A 22,449-nucleotide genomic window follows, 5' to 3' on the forward strand; every position below is an offset into this window, starting at 1 on the left:
GGACCAGCATGTGAAATTCTGCTGTAGACTCCAAGTAAATGTACTGCTGTCTTCTGCAAAGGAGAACTATTCCAATGTTTTTTCCCTTGTTTTTTTCTAATTCAGTGATAGGTAGCAATATGAAATGCCAGCATTGTCACCAGATAATTCTGTATTTCTGCATTCAATGAACCCCTTAAGATGGCATGTAATGCCTGGCTGGAGTAGCACACTCTTTATTTAAGATGATTTATCTGGCAATATTAATGTACATTAAAGACACACATGCACATTTTTGCAGACTTGAAATTTAATGTATTTTCAGAATTCACTACAAAAACGGGTTTCACAACTGTAACCATACACTGGGACTTCTACAGTAGTATGAATAATGTACAGATGTCTTCCCCAGGACTACCAATACTGTGCATTGTGCAAATTGTCTAGAACTGCAATCCTTCCTCAGCAGCAGTTGGAAGAAAATTTGTGAGCTGAATACTGATATCAAAATACAGATTTAAATAATTTACTCTTAAAAACATTCATATTTATAACCTCTTACAGAAAATAAAACAATTCATCTGATTATCAGATACATCCCTCAGTTTTTCCAGTTCCAAGGTATACACAGGTCTCCATCCTGCAGCACAGAGTAGAAATGCGAAATGCAAAGGTGCATGCCTTGTAGGTAGGGTAAGGATTCCTCCAGCAGCCTCTTACAACAATCTACCATCTGTGCACTGGAAACACTGGGCTCCTTATACAGCCGGTCCAAAGAAAATCTTTCTGTGGAAGCGTTGATTAGCTCCTTCTCTCTAAGCATCATCCTAGCAAATGGAGACAACACACAGTGACAAACTTACAACTGCATCTCTTAAAACTCCTGCCTTAAAAGAAGCATTTCAATATATACTGAACATATATTAAAACAAGAAATACTGAAATAAGTAGATTAAATGCATGCAAACAAAGGTGTCAATTCATATACAGATATGGTGGAGCTGAGCTTTTTGTGGCCCATGACTATCAAAGAAGTCAGAGTGAACATTCTTCCACGACTATGGGCACCACATGCCCATGGACTACATTTCAAAGACCATGCCCTGACATCTTTTTGCTCATTAAGTAACTGGGAAAACACAAAAATAAAAATCCCGTGAGGCTCCATTTTTAATGCAAGGAATGAAAATACTTAAATAACATTGAAAGCTTAGGTTTTAAGCATAAAATCATGTTGATAATTACCCTGTCTTAATTAAACCAGTACTCTGTACGTCATCAAAACCAACAACTGATGGGTACAGTAAACTGATGCATATTAAGTGTGTTAGTAACTTTCCAGTTGCAGAACTTTGTTCATATGTTTGGACCCAATGATCTTAAAATTCTTTTCCAACTAAATGATCCTATGAATTTTGAATCCAGATATTGCAGATGATTTTTTCCTTCACCTCAGAGAAATAAGACACCACATGCAAATTCAAACTATTCAGAAAGAAAGTTAATGTGTAGATTTAATTAAGGCACTGGAGCTGTGACTGATCAACTGATGAAGAGACAAGTTCAGGTTCAGCCAGCCCCACCAGCTCGGGCACTGTGCCACATGAACACAGCTGCACTTCCAAGCCAGCCTGGCTGCAGACACAGCTCCACTGCTGACCTAGAGCACAGACCCTGTGCTAGACAGGGGAGGAGCTCCAGAGCAGCAGCACCGATGGGATGTGAATCAGCCCAAGGCAAGCACAGACACAGCCACTGACACCATTTACCTCACATGAAAATGCTACTGTAGGGCCTTGCCACTACTCCCCAGAGCTCAGGATGGGACCTCTCTGTGCTTGCATGGCACTGAGCTCTGCTGAGGCCCAAGAGCCCAGCCCACTGTGGCAGTCAGAAATGAGCTGAGCCAGTGAGTTAACCCAGGGCAAGCCTGTCCTCTCTATGGACCATTTCCACTCCACCTTCCTGAGTGCATTCCCAAATACCAAGGCACCAAGCTTTCCAGTTCTGTGAAATCTTAGGCTCCCTTGAAGGAAATCCAGTCAGCTGGAGAACTACAGGTTTGTTTTCTGTCCCTTCCACAGGGAGGCTTGCACCTTTATCACCACACAAACCTGATACTTTAAAGAAGCATGGGAAGGAGAGTCCTGCATTACTACAACACTGACATTATCCACACAGATACCAGAACTTTGTAAAGCAGCAGTGTTTGGATTTCCTTGTGCATTCAGGTCAGAATTAGAGCCACTCTATACTGTTTACTGCATGCAAAACATTTAGATCCATGTGCAAAGTACAGCCAGTACATCTCAAAGTATTTTCCTTTATCACAGCGCCTTTTTAACCACCACAAGAGGCTAAGAAAAATCAGAAGGACATGAGTAAGTCCAAGGAAGCATTAAATGGAAAAGGAGTTTCCAGCTTCGATAAAAGACAAGTAAGAGGAAATGTGACACAGCTACAAAACAAAAGCAAAGGTGATACAGAATGACTGTTTTGTATTTCCTATCACACAAGAACAAAAGAACAACAAATGACATCATCAGACTGCGGGTATATGAATCACAGAACACCTCCACCCTCTTTCATATACACATGCCATATGGGATTCAAATATGAAGTTTGCTGCCATTGGATATCTGGAGCCACAAAATGCCAATCGGCTCAAAAAGTAGTAAGGTAATTAAGAGGGGGAAAAATAAAAAGTCTACTGATTGCTATTAACATGAGATAATGTTTCCACCTTCAAGTACTTTCTTGAGTGCAGTCAGACACAAACTGGGAAGGAGTATGGAGTAAAAAACCCATCACATTTTTTGCCTCAAGCATAAAGCCTCTCCATAAGCTAATGGATGATGGGGACAGATATTGTGACCCAGTATAGTTGTTTACTATTTCATACAAACCAGCATCATTCAGCACACAAGATATGCATCTTGGCTCTTACATTCTTGCAACACAGCTGCTTTTACTCTGAGGGCACAGTTTTCCTGGATTGGTGTCTTTATGAAGTGCAGAAGGGTGAGGTTTTTGGAGAGTTACCCAGATGCAAATACATTTGCTACAACATCCCTCCCAAAATCTATAGACAATACTCTACCAGCTGTCACATGTGGACAGTTACATAGAGAGCTATTCAGTAGTTACAATTTAAATGGCTAAAATTTAGCTTCCAAGCTGGACTAGGGTTGTGGAAAGATTCCAACAAATCATGTTTACTGAAGTCCACCTGCAAAACATACCTTTACAAGTAATGAGGTCTTAACAGAGATAAAACCATAGAGCCTTCAGGAAGACTCATGCCTAAAATAACTTCACAAGAACATATCTGGATCTATACATCATGTATATTGATGACAGTGTGATAGTTCAACAACTCATTAAAAGCTTTCCAAAGCAGAAAAAAAGACTTGCAGTAACAAGTCCTAAAGGAGAAGTACCACCCACTTACCTGTAACAGTACTTTATTTAAAAACCCCAGTAGCTCTACTTCATCCTCAAGGACACATACAGGGTACAAGGTCAAGAACCAAACTAACAGTTCTGATGGATATTACAGACCATGGCCCTAAATTTAGTATGGTACTGTGACTCCCTATCATAATCACTCTCATCATCTGTGAGAGAGTACCCACAAGGTGTTTCTCTCATCATTCTTCCCCAATTTTCTTTTCCTTGCCTTGTTAGGTATTAATTAATATCTTTCTCAACTGCCTGATCAACAACTACAGATAATGATTCTCTAGTTGGTCTCAGTTATTTTGAGTTTAGATTTCACTGCTTTTTTGTCACATTTTAATTAACATTAATAAAAAATTGTTCCTTTTCTTATTCATAAAGAAGGTGTTTTCCACCTTTTCTTTGAGGACATTATTGTAAAAAATATTATACAATTTTGTCTTGTGAGCAAAGATATTTTACTTCTGAATGATGTACAATTGTCTCTACAAAGGTGAAAGAGGGTATTTTCTAATAACTGCTTGCATTCACTAATGCTGTAATTCTTTACTTAGTAAAGCTGATGGGTAAAGTTCTATTTTAGAAACAAAAGGTTTTTTTTCAGCAAAAGAGTATGAATATATTTTAAAAAATTCTCCTCCTTCTTCAAATAAAAAACAGGACATGCAAAGATTTTAAAGAGCTGAGTGTATCAAGTCACATGAACACTTACTCCTCCTTTCTTTTCAAATTCTCTCTTGCTTCCTGTGCTTTGGCAAAAATAAACCATTGAAGAGCTGCTGGATCACAGATGGTTGGGATCATGAAGTGTCCAAGTTCATGTAGGCTTGGTGCATATCTGTCACTAATGAAACACAATGGAAGTAAAGAACAAGGTATAATTTTTTAATGCAACTATTTATATAAATTACTTTCAGAAAAAAATCTAGAGATACAAGAATATAAGTTAATCACAATCAGAATAATTGGTAAAAAGTTATCAAGTTTGGTTTATGAGAATGGATAAATATAGCTGGTTATGCTTTTTTAAAATGACATTTCAAAAGGAGCTGACAATAATACTCAAAAAACATAAACACCATCATGACAGCACAAAACTTTTGATTTAACACTCTAAACTAGACAGAATTGAGTCCAACTTGAATAAAACTAAGCAGGATTTTCTTCAATCTGATTTCTTCTTAACCCATAAAAATGCACTTAAAACCTTCAGGAACAAAAAGACTTTGACATAATGAAAATCTGAGATTACACTGCTTTTCTTCTTAGTGAGAACAATAAGCAGTGTAACAAAAAAAAGAAAAAAGAGTAAAAGCTCTAAAAGAAATCAACCTTCCTTGCCAGCACTTACCTTTCCAGAATCATTTGCAAGCCTCGCAGACTGCGAGGATGAAAAGGTAATCTGCTGTCACGTAGTTTATTATAGAAAGAGTTCAGGGTCTCAAAGTACTCTTCTAGAGTCAACAGAGGCTGCAGTTCTTCAATGTATATTACTTGGATGCCTCCCAAAAGTTGGCTTATCCGATCTTCCAAAAGCAGCAGCCTTTTTTGAAGCTTATAATAATTTGGCAGTCTCTCAAAAATCTGTGCATACACATGAATGAACATTTTCTATGTTACAGAGCTTAAAAGTTAATTTTAATAAATTAAAAAAGTAACAAGAAACCATAAAAGAGACACTTAACAATGCAAACATGGAACCAGAGGGAAAAAATTACCATCAAAGAATACCATAGGTGAGAAATATCAAGTACATATGTTTTGGGACAAGATATTATCCAACAAGCTTTTAAGTATTTCCTGTATTTATAACATAAAGGTACCAAAAGGATGCAAAAACATGGATGAATATCCTCTATATATTCAAAAATTAATAGTCTCAGATAAAAAAAAATATGTATAATCTGATGCCTATATAAAACATTTATCACCACAGTTATAGTGGTAGAGCTAGTCCTCATACAGTAGTCATTACCTACCATCTACCCTGTTGATATTATTTTAAAGCAGCTTTTCATACAAAACAGAAAAAGCTGCTGCCACAACAAGTCAAGGGATTTCAGACCTATCTCTTTAGAAACTCAGGAGAACAGTAGAATAGACAGTAGATAGTTCTGCTAGTAGAGTCAGAACAGCTTTTGGCACAATAAAATTTGGTTCAGCATTTGCATTTGTTACAGAGAAAACCAGCAAAAATCTTTTAAATATTGTATCTCTGACCAAGCATCCTAGAGACTGACTTGGACAGTATTCTACTGCTTCCTTCTTCTAGTAATTAGTAACAAAAAGTAATAGCACTTAGGACTGCTTTCTAAAATGAGGTAGAATTGGACAAATATGCTCTCTAGAAACTGACCCACCAACCTCATCAAGATTTTCACTGACTTTCTGTGTAACATTTCACATAATCTTCACTGCATTTCAAAGTAAAAAGCCTCTGATTTCAGGTTCAAATATATACCACACTTTTGTCTTCCCAATCAAATACCATCACTACAACTAACTACACACATTGTTCCATCTGCATGTCATTTTGTGTGGCCTTATGATGCCTTTGGAAAAACCTGCAGCAAAGGTTAGAGAGATGAAGCATTTATCTTTTCAAGAAGTCAGTGTTTATTTTAGTATAATCAGAACACTTTATTGCAATGACTATCAACACTCTCAAATCTCAGAAAGTTTTCTATTAAATTCTGGTTTCTCAGTTTAAGTTCTTAGTAAATTGTTCACACTAACAGGCCATGGTTTGTTTCCCCCCCCCCCCGTGAAACATATATAGGGAAAAATTCAAAGCACCACCAAAAAAAGAAGATCAAGTGTTAACTTTTCATATTATTCACTGACTGGAATACAGAAATAGAATATTCTGATATTCTAGCAGGGTAAAATTTCCAACTATGAAATTCCACCAATAATCCCCTTTATGAATAAATACTTTTTGATAGAATTATCAGTAATGTTTCAGTAACCAAGATTAAAGAAAAATTCCTCAAGTGACATGTTTATATTGCAACATATTTAGTTTTTGGTCCTTTGCATACAATGCTATCATTTAGGATGTCAGAAAGCTTATCAACTCTGAACTTTACACAAGCAGCAGCAGAATTGACATAGTCACTAAAGATAAAATTCTGCAACATCCACATTAGCTGCCTAAAAGAACAAAATAGAGCGACAGGGTTGGTTAGAGTCATTGACTGAAATTATCAGTTCACAACTCCCTTTAAATCTCATATTTATAAAAGATGGGAATAAAATCCATTAGCTCTTCATGGGAATGAGCTCTTTATGATCACAAAGTATTCTGCCAGGACTCACTGCACAGACTGGAACAGTGCATAACAAATTAGTTTACTTTATCTCTAATCAGAAGTAGTACTGACTTACTAATGAAAGCAAAGATCTAGCAAAGACTGTTGTTAGTAACAGCACACACAGGATTAAATCTCAAAATCTCAAATGCAGTGTACACTATTATGCTAAATGCATTAGCTAAGTGTTTGCTTTACAACACTAATTGGTTATCTGCACCTATTAATATTTTTTGTTTATAGTTTAAAAAAGGATGTCACAACAAGGGGCATTTTCATTTGATTTGAAATCTTCTTACTTTGGTCCAGTGATGGTGAACATCCATGGTCCCCAGCATTATGTGACCTGCTGCACTCATACCCGAGCGGTCTGTAAATACCACCGTGCGTCCTAGAGATGGAACAAAGCTCTTTACTAATTTGGCTTACTGCAACCATTCCTACAATTGCTGAAGGCTTAACCAGGCTGCTAACATGTCACAAGAAATGTATTTCTGCAGCACAAATGCATGTGAGTAGGCGCTTCTGTTATTCTTCAAATTTTGAAAGGTTCCTGAGAAGTCCAGTTTAGGAATTTTTTTCATATAAACCTGACCCAGCATTTGCCTTCTCTCTGTTTCAACTTGATAGACTTTAATTTAATTGGGCTTTTTTCTTATGACTGCTTTTAAAATATGAGAAAATCTCATCAGAGAGGATATTCAAAGAATCTGTATAAGTCATGTATAAAGTAGGAAATGCACACTATATATTTGAAGTATATGCAAATTAAAAGTTGGTCAAATAATTATGAATAAGCACATTCATCTCTATTTTCGAATTCTCAGCAACATGGAAGCTGTAAGAAACACTTGCACATTATGTTTTCATTCTTTTTTAAAACATAAAGGGCTAATTCTAGGTGAATTTTTAGGGGGATAAATCAGTTTTGAGTGTGAGTATGTTTTTTTAACAAAGATCTTCAAGATCTTCAAGAACAAAGTACAAAGATCTTTAAGAATTCTTTAGGGTAAAAGCACAGGCAACTATTTATCAAAATAAGCTTCCATAAGTCTTCAGTGTGATGTATTAATCTACAAGAGAAGGCTTAAGTAGAAGCTCTTGCTCTTAGAAATCAGTGTTCTGAAATACCAAAGAAAGAGCAACACTGACTTCAAGGCATCTGATGCATCTTTGTACCCTAAGGCCACATCAACTGTACTTGTATAGTTACTGATAGGTATTTATCCAGTGCATTACTACCATGTCTTCAAAAATGGAGACTACATCAGGTTCACAAGACAGACTTCTGTAATGCTTTCTATCTTTAGCATGCTCAGGAAAAGAAACTAATTTGAAATCTGATATAATTTAAAACTACTACTCATTGTCCTTCCCACTCTGTCTTTTGGCAAAGGATTAGGTGAACCCTCAAATGAAAGCCACTCAGAACTGGGTATCTGCAGACAGGCATAAAATGTGGAATTACAATTAGAGGAAACAGCTACTGCCACAGGTCAAACAGCTGTATGAGAAGAATGGTAGGTCAGGTTTACAGAATATTTTAGTTTTTCCTGAGAAAATACCGAATTTAATATACCTATTTCATGGAACTCATGAGAAAAGAAAGCAAGTAGCATTTTAAGGTATTCTAGCAAATCATCGCTAGGGTTAGAGACCTACTCACATTTTTGACTTGAATATACCATGGGCAACAATCTATTGCTAACTCAATCCTTTGAGAGCTTCAGTTTAGATTTTTTACTTTCATTGCTAATATTAAGCCTAGTGCTGTCAACAGACTCCACTTGCATTTATTAAGAAGCAAACTAGAAGCTGAGTGCAGTCAATCAATTCTAAGGAAAGGTCACTTTGAAAAATAGCCAGTAGCTTTAAAGGTAAGTTCTCACCAGCTTTTCTGTAAGCCTGACAAGTTTGTTTTTGCAGTTATCAAAAGAATCATTTGTAAAAAGAACTAGAGCTCTATTGTCCCAGGGGACTCATGCTCATTTCTGAATCAATGCTGTATTAGGATATATGAAACAGGAAACAGAAATACCTTTAACATTCTCCAATATTTCAGGTCGCTGTTGGACCAAGCGACCCAGACTATGTAGCTGGCTACAGCGGTGAGCAATGCCCCAGCTTCTCTGCCACCTAAATAAAAATGTAATTGAAAGTATTTAATCCTCAATATTATTTTAAAAAAGTCACAGAAGTTGAGATGCAACTCAAAGCCTTATAACACAAGCAAAATAGCACCTCAACAGTAATAAAAGCAAAGGCTACCCAAAAGCTGTCCATGTCATGCGCTATTTGAACTGATAAAAAGCCTAAATAAAATTCCAGTGTTTCTTAAAGTGAGTCCCAAAAAACAAACAAAGAAAACCAACACCAGGAAAAAAATAATAAATATAAAATCAGGTAGACAGAACTCATAAATCTCTCCCCCAGAAAGAAGGGGGTTAGTAAGAGAACAGCACCAGACAACCCAGTATTTGGTTTGGTCATGGACCATGCAGTTTGTTTGGACACTGTGTAATGTTTGTCCAGAGGAGCAAATACAGTATGTAAGGACATTGTCTTCTTTTCTTTTTTTTTTTTGGTTCCTAGCCCAAAACATTACCACAATTCCAATGGAAAGTTGCTATTATTAATATTTTATATTATTAAGTATTATTCATATTGTTTAGTGGAGTAATTTTTGTTAAACCATACAAGAGCCAGGTGTTACCTTGCTGGCTTTAATACACATAGTTTTGATATTTTTTTATCACAAACCGATGAGACTGATAGCTAAGCAAATTTCAAAAAGCATCTAAACTGTGAAGTCCCAGTGTATTGGAAAAATACACCTTTTTACAGACTATTAATTGATGGAAAACTGTCTCAAAGTGGAAAATTCCTTTATGGTACTGTGTTTGTCTGGAATTTATTTTCTTCATAACACTCATATTTTATATTTTATTAATAGTGATCATAACACACCAATATTTTGGCTATTGTGCAGTGCTGGCAGTGTCCAGGTCTTTACTTTTTCCTCCCACTCTGCCCCCCACCATCAGGAAGCAGGCTGGGGTGGACAAGTGCTGGGAGGGGACACAGCCAGGCTGGGTGACTCCTACAAAAACCAAAGGGATATTCCAGACCATATGTCATGTTCAACAGTAAATGCTGATGGAAAGAAGGAAGGGGTTGTGGCTGTGGTGTTTGTCTCCCCAAGCGGGCATTACACATGCTGAAGGCCCAATTGCCCAAAAGTGGCTAAACACCTGCCCATCAATGGGTAACACGTAATTAATTTCTCCTTTTGCTTTGCTTGAACTCACAGTTTTGCTTCATTTCAGCTATTAAACTTCTACCTTAATCCACAAATTTTCTTGCTTGTGCTCCTCCTATTCTCTTCCTCCTTCCATTGGGAGTGTATGAATGAACAAGTGGCTGTGTGGGTACTCAGCTGCTGGCTGGGATCACTCACAACATCTCATTTAGGAAAACCTAACTGGCAAAACCTCATTCTTTGGTTTGCAGAGAATGGCACTATGCCACAGCACTTGTGAGGCAATTTAATGAAATACAAATAATTCAAACAATTATTTACTGTTACCTAGCAATATCACTTTGCTTTCAGCAGCATCAGACTGGAGCAGAAAAAAGTGGCCATTTCTTCATCTGCCCTAAACTTATACATGGAATAATGCCAGTGACCCAGCTATTTTTCAGATCTCTGTGAACACCAGCACAGGGCTCCAGAACCACAGGTCATAGTGCCCTATTAAGATACTGACTTGTCAGATTTCCAACACTCACATTCTTTTCTGAATTAAAACAATGTAACTCATGGAAGATAAATAACTCTTCATGGAACACAATAATGTTAATGTATTTTAGAAGTGCAAATTATTTAAGAAAATTAATCTAGGCCACGAATAAAATCAAACCTATGAGTTTAATCCTGAAGACTGTTCCAGAATGTTAAAAACCCTCACCACAGAACAGTTACAGAGCATTAGAAATTGTGTTCAAAAAACCTGGCTTCAGCTTAAAGGAAACCAGGGTCTTTTGCAGGGTGAAAGTACAAAAGCATGATTTTAGAAGCTTCAACTCTCTCTTTCCTGGTTAAAAAAGTAGAACATAACAGACTAGCCCTTGAAATAATCCCCCAAAGTTTATTTTTACATTTGTGAATACCTTCACTGCCACTTTCCCCACCCTGAATATGTCACTTCACAATATTCTCACTCAAATGCACAAAAATGAAAAAAGGATTGCAAATTATTTTCTGGAAGTATTCTGAAGAATCAAGACCTCCAACTGTACTCAGATCTTTCAAACAAAGAAATCTCCTCCTCTGGAGAGTGAGAAACTAAACACTAAAAGAAAGAACATTTTTTTTATTAAGCATTCACAGGATGTCATTAAGTACCATGTGCAAAGCTGCACTTCACTGCTGGTCTAGTTACCTTTGTAGACAGTAACTTGATTTCAGGAAATGCAATTTTAACCAGCAAAACATTCAAACTAACACATATACACCAGTTCTGTTTCTGTGTTTACCTCAACTGGAGCCTACACTTTCAGTTACAAATAGGAGGTCTCTCAGAGCAGATTGTAACAAGAAACTTTTGATCCAGTAGAACACTTCTAGAAATTTACTCAGTGCAGTAACCCTTCTTCATATATGAAATATAGCTGTTTTGCTGAAAGAAGCTTTTAAAGTTCATAGCAGAGTATTAGACAACACTTCCTTGCTTTGACTGTCTTAATCCAAGTTCAACTGATCTAATTAATTACCTGATATCTGAGAGCTGGAGTTCATGAGAAAGTTCAATTTTTAAACGTTCTAATTCTTTTCTAAGCGGCAAACTCTTTTTCAGCTTTTTTACTGCACTTGCTGCATTATCATCTAGCCAGGACCTGAAAGAGGAGGAAAAATACTCAACAGTAGAAGCATGCTGCTGTGTGATTTATCATGTAAGCAGTACAAGTAACTCAGTTCTTACTGACAATATGTTTCAAGCCAAATTACCGGGTAAAGGGATTTTTTTAAAAATACAGGATAGAAGATGAAATTGCTAAATGCTTCACCTTAAGATATCTACAAAGGAAACCCTGGCACTTAATATCTTTGGAGAGGCCTAAGAAATCTAATAATCAAAATCACTGACAGTGTTCAAACTGTAACACTTGGATGTTTGTTTAAAAGGCAAAAAACAACAGATCACTGTGACTTCAGGGGACACCTTCAGAACTCTGATTTAATTTAAGGAGTTTCCACATATGTGCCTTTAAAAAATTCTAAACAATCCCACACACACCAAAACCTAACAGAAAACCCCAAAGTGATCATAGCAGACTATCAAATATGGGAAGTAGTACTAAAGGGCTAGGTTAGGTAACTTTTAAAGAGCTGACATGAACATAGATTAAACAGGTCAAAGTTTTATAGTTTTTTTGCCAATAATCACAACCAGGCAAACACGACTCTTTGAGTACATCTAAAATTTCAGCAGGTAATTTTGTTTCTAGGAAAAGGTTACTATTTAAGAGATTTAGCCTTTTTCATAGTATAAACTAATTTTCATACTCTAACTTTTGCAAACAAATAGTTGCATTCTCATTTGTATTTGAAAAACATTCAAACTCAAGTAAAAAGGGAGGCCTGATGCCAGCTGTCTGTGTATTAAAACAAGACTGTTAATACGTAACTGTCTGTGGCACTCCTTGTAAATGTGTAAAAATAAGTAAAAATATTCTCTAGCATGTTAAATCTCAGTTAAATGCTTTATAATTGTGTATTTTAGAGTAGTTTTATTTGTGAGTTGGTATGCAGGACAAGGGGCATACTTTGCTCTGAAGATCCTTCCAGCATAGTTCTGCATTCATTTCAAATGGGACTTAAATCTCATTGTTACAAAAGTTTTTCAAGGCCCCAAAATGTGAATGTGTCAGAAAATGAGCATGTACAAATTTTTTTAAACTACCAACTTTACTACAAAACATGCTACATGTAATGCAAGTTCAGCATTTATAACTACACTGTTATATTCAAGTTTTTCTGCTGAACAACAAATGAGAAGCACAACACTAAGATATAGTGTTAACATGCATATTAAAACCTTTTAACCCTAGTTTTCATGTATTATCTTCCACCCTCAACAGAATGGGATAATGAAATAGGAACCATGAAGTTAACAGCAATACAGGTTTGTGTTACAGAAGTCCTATAAGAGGTAAGGAGCTATTTGGAGCAGTGGGGCCCCTGTCTCTTTTTGAACTGCCACCAATATTTCATAAATCTGAAAAACTAGATCAACCATGATTGACCAAACATGACTGCTGGGCAAAGAGACCAGAATGCTTCAGCTTTGCTGGCACTGTAGTTATTCCAGGAGCTCATCTGAACTCTAATTATAACAAGCATGGCAAAATTACATGTTGGACAATAAGGTTTTGTATTGTTCAGAATGTTTATTGCCTACCTTTAAAAAACTCAGCATTAGAATAAGACCAATTTAGGTTTCAAAATTTCAGTTCAATGAAAGCATTACATACAGTAAAGTTGTTTCCACTCTCTGGGCTTGCTCTAGTTCCTCCTCAGGATCCTTGAATCCAGTAAATGAATAATAAGTCTTATCCCATTTGATAGGTCTGTTCACTGTGCTTTTTGCTTCCTTGTGGGGCTGAGAGTTCCCATTCAAACTCTGCACATGGTCTGTAGATAGACTGCAGGAGTTGAGAATATCTAGTACTGTGCTCAGGAGATCCCTAGTATGTAATGTAAAACTGACCGCTCGAAACCCTGTAAAAAACAAGTATTATTTAATTAAAATTATTTTAAATGCATTCCTATTTATTTCCTCTTACACAAGAAGCTAGGCAAGGCACAGGTAGTTGAAAATTGTGATGATACTGTTATTTCAATACTCACTGCAAAATTCACGTGCAGCTTAACTATGTCCCATCACTTAGCTACTGGGCCTAATTTCCCTAATTAGAAAGTAAGCTTTTGACTCAAGAGCAGAAGACAGGTTCCAGTTCAAATGTTATGTTAAGGAGACCAGACATAACCCTACTACCTTCTTGAAAAACAGCAAGATTTTATTTTCTAGCATGAGGGTGCCACACAATTTGCTCAAGTGTTTTGACTGTCAGGATACAGAATGTAAAACTCTTCTGTTAGGTAAGGCATATTGGTACTGCAGAGTAAAGTCAATCAAAAGCGACAATCCAAATTTGGCAATATTTTTTGTAGTCTCAAAGAAAAGACACAATGAAGTAAATTAAAACTTCAGATATCATAGAGCTTATTCTTAGAGAGTAAGTTCCTACTGATTCTACAAGTGTCCTGACACTGTGTACTACATATGAACTGCCATGAGGACAAGGACCCAACTGTTGCTCCAGTTAAACATGGCAATGGAATTAAAATGAGAAATATGATCATTTACATCCACCTTTTTTACTTTCTTATACTGTAACTTGACCTCAGGGCTGTAATGTCTCATTCTTTCAAGGCTTTTTAAAGCTTAAGATGTTTAATTACTTGGGATGGTCCCACCTGCCTGATCTAATACAGATTTTCATGGTTTGACAGGATTTTATTCAGTTGAAAAGTCATTACAACTGCACAGGGCTAAGCAATGGTCTGAAGGAATTTAAACACAGGAAGATACATTCTACACGACATAAAAGCACCTGAAGCACTGAAGGATTCCTGAACATTAGAAGAGTTTGGTTCTCTTTCTCTTACATAAAAAGTAAGCTGAGTTGGCTTAAAGGAACGAAATCCTGGTTTCTGTAGGTTCTCCAAGTAGCCATTTAGCCTCTTCAGAGAGTTTTCATTTACTTCCTGTTTTAAAACAAAACCAAACAAAAATTACAGATTATTAATTTGGGCATTTTTCATCTAAACCTTTTTAATCTTATATGCAGAATTAGGTTTCACAAAATGTCAGTTGCTTTTAACAAGTACTAATATGGTTCATATTCCCAGCATTTATAATCACCTTGCACGAATAAATTTGTATGGTGAACATACTTGTATATTTCTGTACATTCCAAAACCCACTGGCTTTCAAGCTTAAAGAAATTAATTGATTCAAATACAATGCACAGCATTTCAAAGGGATAAAATATATTATGAATTCGCCTGGAAGGACTCAGTACTTTCTTCATAACAATTAGAAAATATGATTAACAAATAAGGCATTTTCAAGGGACCTATCCCTGCTAAAAATAAAGAAAGCGCATCTTTTTGTTCTCTGGTACCAACCATAATTAATTCTAATGTTACTTTTCTCTCTCTGACAGCGGGAAAACTAGAAGATTTCCATCCTGGATACATGAAATATTTACAAAGAAAGCATACTAAAGTATTTTACCCTCTCTTTGGGATGCTGGCCAAAGAAATCTGGATGTACAGCAAAATAGAAAGGTCTGAGAGCATTGATGGCATCGGCGCCTGACAAAGTTCTTGACTGACGAATGCACTGCAGCAGTATCTTGTCCAGCCACAACCTAACAAAGTAGTAAAATGTTTATGTATGATGTTCCCAATTAAGTGACAAACTGATACAATTACACTAAAATGTGATAGAATGGAGTAAACATTTCTAGTTGCAAGTATAATAATTTAAAACTGGAGAATTTGAATTAGGAGTCTGAATTCTGGATCTTTCCCCTTGGGATTAACAAAGAGTGCTTTGACAGTGCCAATCCCATGGGTTTGAGGAATGGTGGATGCTAATGGTTGAGTAAGACCATGTAAATAAGTACAGAAACTTTTCTCTACTTTCTCAAATATGCCTCAAATAAAAATTCCGAGTCAAGTAGTTCAAACTGGAAATACTGCTTTTAGTGCTATTTTTTGGTAGACATTGAAGCTGCTCCAAAAGCTAACCTTTACATACCTTTACATACCTCTGAACCTCCAAGGTAAAAAGCCAAACCCAGTATTTTTCAAGCAGTGCCAAAAGAATATTAAATTTTACCCAGGAATAATAATCACAACTCAGTGAAAAAAAATTCTGCATTAGTTTCTGAGCTCTATACTTGTGCCTATTAAAAAAAAAAACCTACTTTCCTGAACATACTCTTTTATAGAAAACATCAAGTAAAAAGACAATACTTTTTGCACTTTCATCTTCATTGAATTACAAGAAACCAGGACTAAAAGAAATGTAATGGTAGGAGAAAAAGATTGTTTTACCTAAGATCAGAAGGAAAAGTTAAGTTGAAGAAGTTCTAGAAGTTCAGAGAGTTCAAATTACAGAATGCCTGCAATTATGTAGACATTAAACAACAGTTCTGTAATGAGCACATTTGTGTTACAGAAGACTGAAATGGAAAGAAAAATCACCAAAATATCCTGCCATAGCTCAAAGGTAATATGCACGTTTAGCAAACTAAGAAGCAAGAGAGTATACATTAAAGCAGCAAGAAAATATGAATTGGGAGATATGCAATAGATTTCTCCTTCAGCTGATTTCACAAGCTGCAAATTGATCAGGGCAATTCTGGTGATTAACACTCATTTTAGTTTGCAATCAGAAGGGCAGACTCTGCTCTGTCAATGCAGTCTCACTCCTCACAGTATCACTCAAACTGCAACCCCCAAATAGGAAAATATATGGCAGATTACAGACAAAGCTGCTTCCAACTCACATAAAACTAATAACTTTATTAATAATAGTTAGCAGGACTGTTTTACAGAGATCTATTTATCCAGCATCCTAGATCAAATAATCATCCTGGACACAAGACACGTGAGACTTTCCCAACTGCTATCATTAATTAAAAAAAAAATTAAAAATCCCCAAATTTGTGCTCAGACAATAAGCAGAATGCTTTATTTTGGAAAATAATAAGAGATAATATTTGAGTTGTCAAGCAGAAGCAGTGACCCTTACTTTACCTTTTTTCTGTCAACCTTCCCAGCTCTTCAATTAGAAACATGAAAGCAGTGAAGACTAATTTTTTCTGCCTAAGAGGTGGGCAAATATTTAATTAGCAAATCTTAAAAGTCAGCTTGCTGAAAACAGAGGTTATTGTAGAAAAGTGGGACAAAAACCTCATGATGTAAGAAAGCTGATGGAATTCCAAATCTGCTATGACTAAAAAACAATTTTCATGCATGCAGATGAAATGTAAGATTAAAAAAAAGCTAAAATATATCACTGGCAAACACTTCTACCTCTTTGTTGGCTTCATCTCAGAGACTCTAACACTAAAACTAGTCATCACTACAGCCCAAGATTCTACTCAAAACAGCAGGAGATGGTGAAGTACCACAGCAATATAATATTATTAGGGAGAATGAAAGCTCTTAATGACAAAATCATGCCACAGTTGCCCAGTGAGGCAGGAAAAACATCTCTACTAGACGAGGCAAGACAGGCAGCAAAGCAGTCTGGATAAAAGTCCACTTGGTCATATGCTTGCTTTACCAGTTTGGATCTGGAAGCACCAAAATAACTGTCTTGCTGAGAAAAAAAATAGTGATTTTTTTTTTCTCTTTTTTCAGGTAGCAAGTGGACACAAAACAGTAAAAGGAAAAAAAATATTTGCAGCAAAGGAAAACAGTAAACTAATCAGTTACCCTTCTGATTGCAGTTGACTGACATGCAAGAAATTCACATCCTCCTAGACCAAGGTGCTAGGAGGAAGAGCAGCTCAGTTCTCTGTTCACCATTTCCCACATCCACTCTCAAGCTACCCTGCATGATGTTTCCAATAGTCCAGAAAGAAAGTTCAACATAGCTGGAAACCATTAATCATGCTTTTGAGTTTATTAATCATGAAGTTCCATCTGTTATTCTAGATGAAAAATGCCCAAGTATGGCTAACTTTAGTTCCCTTGTTTTGTATCTAAACAACACTGTCATGCTAGAAGGAAGGCTTAGGATTCCAGCCAAAAGTCTATTTTGAACTTGCTTAAAAGAGAAATGCTCAAAGGCCAAAATTAGTCTGCGTGACAGAAGGAAGAATTCATTCACTGAAGGTGAAAGACAGAACTCCGAGGCATCTTTCAGCTGGAGTGACAAAGTAAGTGAATTAAAATGGATTTAGAGGGAGAAAATGTAAGAAAGATGTTTATGGCTTCACTCACAAGGAGCAAAGATTGTTCTAAGAGCTTCATTTAGATCTGAAGCGCAGAGAAAGGCTTCGTATCAAAATCAAGGTCACAGCCACTTTGAGGGCAGTGCCTCTGCTTCACGAAAGACATGAAACACAATCTCTACTAGAACACATTGTGCAATCATACTCCAAGACTGATTTAATTTATTGGTTTCATAATTCCCTTCAACTTCCTTTTTCTTCACATCTCTCCAAAGTTCAACTTTTTGGCGTAAAGCTTTGGCACTGAAAAGCTCTGTTAAATTAAGTTCATAGTTACAGATGTATTCACACAATTTGAAGCACTGAGCTTTAATAACTCAATAATGCAGTAATATGTTGGATATCATATTCATATTTCTCATAATTAAGCCATTTTAAAACCCTTGTTTTGTTGAGAGCCTTTTTAATGTCTCACTTGAGGACAGGCATATGGCTTTGGCGGATTTTCAACTGTGGATGCTCTGCTGAAAGTTCCAAGCTGTAAAGATGAGAATGTCAAAGAAATAAGCATGAAACAAAAGTACCAAACCAGTTTCACAAATATGCAAGTCATAAGCAAACACTGAAACATATGCTAAAGGTAAATTAGGTCAGTAACATGCCATACCTTCTCACGGTTCTTAAGCAGCAAAACATTTCAGCAACTTATTGGTTGAGCCAAATTTCAGCCATCCACTAACTCACTTAAAAAAAAAGGAGAAAAAAAAAAAAAACCTTTTAGAAATGGACATGGTATTTCCCCCTGTTACTTGTCAATGCACTTTCTAAATTTTGGGTGATAACTTCTAAAGTCACAATAGTAATACAAAATTCAGCAAGCACATATAAAACCTAAAGCTTTTTGTAAGAATTCTTTCAGTTTCCTCTACTAACAGTGAGTCTTGCCAATATTATGAGTTGTTACATTATCTTGATTTGAGAATGAACATTTAAAGGTACTCCAGTTAGGGAAAAAGAGCTCCTAAGAATTTAAAAAGTAAAAGTTTACTTGAGTTAGTGCTTAAAGAAAGCTTCTATTTGTTTGCTAAGTCCTACACCCTAACAAATAATAATACCTTAAAAACACAAGTGCCAATTACTTTATGGGAGGGTAATATAAAACCAGAGGGAAAATCACTGTCATACAGCCTGGGATTCTTAATCAAAGGTTTGCTGACATTTATAAAAATGAATCAGCAATTCTTAACCAGTAACTTAGGCAATTCTTACCAATAACTTATGCACTAGGAAACTGTAGGCTAAAGTTTGCCAAGAGCAGACAAACCACTTGGCACGTCAGAGTGCAAATATACACCTAATTATTAGGGATTATGTGGTAAACTCCCTATTGGAAATGCTTTCAAGCTTTTTTTTTTTTTTAATACACTTTGCACTTATCAAAATAACATGCCTGCTATATATGCCGTTTTAAAGAACCCGAGATGAACAGCTATCAGAGAAACATCATCTGTGTTCCAATACAGAATGACACTTCCTATGCCTACTTTGTAAAATACTTGAAGTTTCAGAAGTGCATATTACTAATACCAAAATACTTAATGAAGAACCTAAATTTTCACTAGAGGCAGATAGTAGGAGGAAAAAAATACACTGAGCTAAAATATCCCCAACACATTTGGTAATTTTTGTCTTCTGATTTTCAGATAGGTAGGCAAAACAGTATCCCTGTCATTTGCACTGTCTGTAACAAGAGTCCTAATCATAAATTAAGTTAAATACATTACAAGCTCTCTGGTCATAAAACAGTTTTCCTTCACTGTAATTTCAGCAGCAGGCATCTGGGCAGAGGATGGAAAAAACTCAACAATCTCACTTAATCCGCGGTGACGCTTTATATAACCAGACAAAAGCATCATTGTTTCTTGCTTTAAACGCTCTATTAACAGCTTGGAAATTGGTACACGGCTTAGCTGAAAAACAAAACCTCCTGGGTTAGGCTAAGCTTCACCTGCACCCCATCTCAAAGACAAGCCCAGTGAAACACAACGAAACGTGAATTGTGTCGCAGAAGGCTTTGGCACCCCGACGTGTCACATCGCTGGCAGCCCCGCTCAGCCCGCTGCTGTCTGTCTCAGGTGTTTACCCACACTCGAGGCAGCACGGAGACAACAGCGCGAAAAGCAACAAGATGACAGCGCTCAGAAAATCAGCTGGGGTGAACGTGACTCGCTCACTGCCTGGAAGGGAATCAGCTGCGGCGCTCCGAGCACTAATAATTTAAAGCACCGAAAACAATTCGCGTTAAGATCTGCTAAAGGCAAGGTCTTCCCAGAGGGCGGCAGAGCTGACCGCGATCCGGCTCTCGGGCCTTTCGCACCCTCAGGAACAAGACGCGGGATAAGGAGCGGCCGATGCCGGGCCGGGCCGGGCCGAACTCAGCCCAGAGCCGGGGCCGCGCGTGCCCGCGCGCACGTACCGCCGCCGGCCCCCACCCCACCGGCGGTCACCGAGCGACGCGGCCCGGCCCGGCTTCAAAGCAGACGCCCCCCACACACCGCCCAGGCACGGCCTCGCACCGTCCTCCGGCCGCCGTCCGAGCGGAGCCCCCGCACAGGTGGGCGGTGGGCCGCGCTGCCTTCGCTCACGCCCTCCCCTCGCGGAGAGGCGCGCCGAGGGCCCCCGCCCGGCCCCGCTTACCGCCGAGGCCGGACGGCGACCGCCGGGGCTCGGCCCCATCGCCCCCGCCGACGGCCCCGGAGGGGGCGGGCCCGGGGGATTCCCGCCGGGGGCGGGGCCGGCGCGCGCCTGCGCTCCCGCCCCCTGGCGGCTCCTCCGCTGAGCGGCCGCTCGGGGCGGGCGGGGCTCCCCTCGCCCCTCGCCCGGGCCCCGCCCCCTCGCTCGGGCCCCGCCCCCGGGGCCGGGCGCGCGCCCCGCAGGCCCCGCCCCTCAGGGGTGGCTGAGGGAAGAGACCCCTTCCCTCTGCTGAGGCTGCTGCGCCCGTCAGTGCAGCTACGCCTGCAGCGGGTCCTCACGGATACAGAAAATACGTGATAACCCGATACGGGAAAACCCCGACAAAAGGAATGCCTGCCCTTTTGCTCAGGGGATGGGAGCAATTTAGCCAAATGCTTGCGTGCGCTTCACGTAGCCTTTTGTTCTACAGAAAAAAACCCACCAAGTAGGCGAAGAAGCAGGCGTGAGCTCTGCAGTCCCCAGGGGAATGGAAGAGCAGCTTCCCTGCAGTTACACAGAATCAGTTAGGTTGGAACAGACCTCTGAGGTCACCGAGTCCAACCTGTGACCCAACACCACCCGGCCACTATTCCATGGCACTCAGAGCCACGTCCAGTCTTTCCTTGAACTCCTCCAGGGACGGTGACTCCACCACCTCCTTAAACACATTCCAGTGTCTAATCAGCCTTTCTGTGAAGAAACTCCTCCTATTGTCCAACCTAAACCTCCCCTGGCACAGCTTAGACTATGTGCTGCAATAGTAACACTCGACGTACACATATATTTACACATCTCTTTTTTTTTTTTTTTTTTGACATCAAGCTAGTTGGTGTCAAAATGCACCTGATACAGGGACATGGAACCTCGGAGAAAAAATGTCTATTGCTGCCGGTGTTCGAGTACAAAGGGAGATTAACTGTTAGGGATTGCTGTTACTTGCATGCAATCTATTGCATTTCCAGACAAAAAAGGTTAAAAAGAGAACTGTCAAGGTTTAGGAACTATCTGTAGTTCAGTGAAGCTTTAAATCAAGTTAACATTCTCACAGCCCTTGGGGGATTTTCATAATTTCTGTAACATGCAGTGTGTTTTTCACTTTTCAACAGAAGCCAATCAGTTATGTAAGCAAATTGGCTGGACAATTATGCAAATGAAAAAATAAATTTAATTGATTCAACAGAAAAGCATGCTGTTTGTTTCACCTGGATTTTCACTTGCTGAGGAATAAAATAAATTGGGAGAGGTCAGATACCAACTCCACCGCTTAGGGTACGTACTTTCAAACAGAGCACCCCCATCCTGCCCCAGCTCAGGAATTAATTCCTGCTTTTTATCTAAGTCCCAACATTTCTTGTGCTGAAGGGAGTACTGTGGTTTTATCTGGCCATGATATTCCCTATCCATATATCCATACCCAGGACACATCCCACTAGCTCAGCAAGAGCTGCACAGATTTCTAAATGGAAAGCTTGTTTTATACCAGATAAAATTATCTGGTATAAAAAACCTGAAAACTGAAAAAGTTTGTATTTTGATGTCTTGAGCCCTAACAGAGAATTTTAAACATTCTTGCTTCTTAATTCTAAGTTGCTACAAGTGGCAATGGGAACTGTTTTCTCTTCACTTGTTTGTTTCTGGTTTGGTCCTTGGTCTGTGGAAGGTCAAAAAATAGCATCAGTTTCTCCAATCCTCACACATGCAATGGTCCAGAACTCTGAAACAATCGTGTCAGTATCATTCAGATACTACACATCATTCTAGTAATTAAAAAAAAAAAAGTTATGCAGGAGTGTAGACTCAAGAATATAGAGCTGGATTTGCAAAAAAACCCCTCTCCAAAAAAACTACAAAGGTGCGAGATGCATCTGGAGAATGTGAAAGGATAAGAAATGGGAATAATTGCTTTTAATGTGGCTAAAGTTTATTA

General features: G+C 38.2%; 1 protein-coding gene across 2 annotated transcripts; it reads right to left on the reverse strand.

Moving 5' to 3' along the window:
* Positions 1 to 271: 271 nt before the first annotated feature.
* TCAIM (T cell activation inhibitor, mitochondrial) lies at positions 272 to 20,566 on the reverse strand. 2 transcript variants are annotated; one of them, XM_063155297.1, is made up of 11 exons: positions 20,487 to 20,566; positions 18,457 to 18,532; positions 15,113 to 15,248; positions 14,427 to 14,580; positions 13,284 to 13,530; positions 11,523 to 11,645; positions 8,788 to 8,885; positions 7,049 to 7,140; positions 4,790 to 5,022; positions 4,151 to 4,282; positions 272 to 806 (listed from the first exon to the last, which is right to left on the reverse strand). In XM_063155297.1, exons 2-11 carry the CDS (start codon positions 18,483 to 18,485, stop codon positions 581 to 583), a joined length of 1,470 nt encoding a protein of 489 aa, XP_063011367.1. In that variant the 5' UTR covers positions 18,486 to 18,532; positions 20,487 to 20,566; the 3' UTR covers positions 272 to 580. The 2 variants fall into 2 exon arrangements, with proteins under 2 accessions (XP_063011367.1, XP_063011376.1); XM_063155306.1 differs by lacking the exon at positions 20,487 to 20,566 and adding an exon at positions 20,366 to 20,415.
* Positions 20,567 to 22,449: the final 1,883 nt, after the last annotated feature.

This window comes from Melospiza melodia, chromosome 1, assembly GCF_035770615.1.
Source record: "Melospiza melodia melodia isolate bMelMel2 chromosome 1, bMelMel2.pri, whole genome shotgun sequence".
In the NCBI taxonomy this organism is placed as follows: domain Eukaryota; kingdom Metazoa; phylum Chordata; class Aves; order Passeriformes; family Passerellidae; genus Melospiza; species Melospiza melodia.

What these genes read in the sequence shown, in the direction of transcription:
- TCAIM (XM_063155297.1), bottom strand. Translation starts at nt 18,485, where the DNA reads ATGTTTTGCTGCTTAAGAACCGTGAGAAG. An exon ending in GCCAGCATCCCAAAGAGAGG is followed by an intron (nt 14,581 to 15,112) that starts GTAAAATACTTT and finishes GTTTTAAAACAG; the next exon opens with GAAGTAAATGAAAACTCTCT. An exon ending in TTGCAAATGATTCTGGAAAG is followed by an intron (nt 4,283 to 4,789) that starts GTAAGTGCTGGC and finishes GTGTTTCATTAG; the next exon opens with TGACAGATATGCACCAAGCC.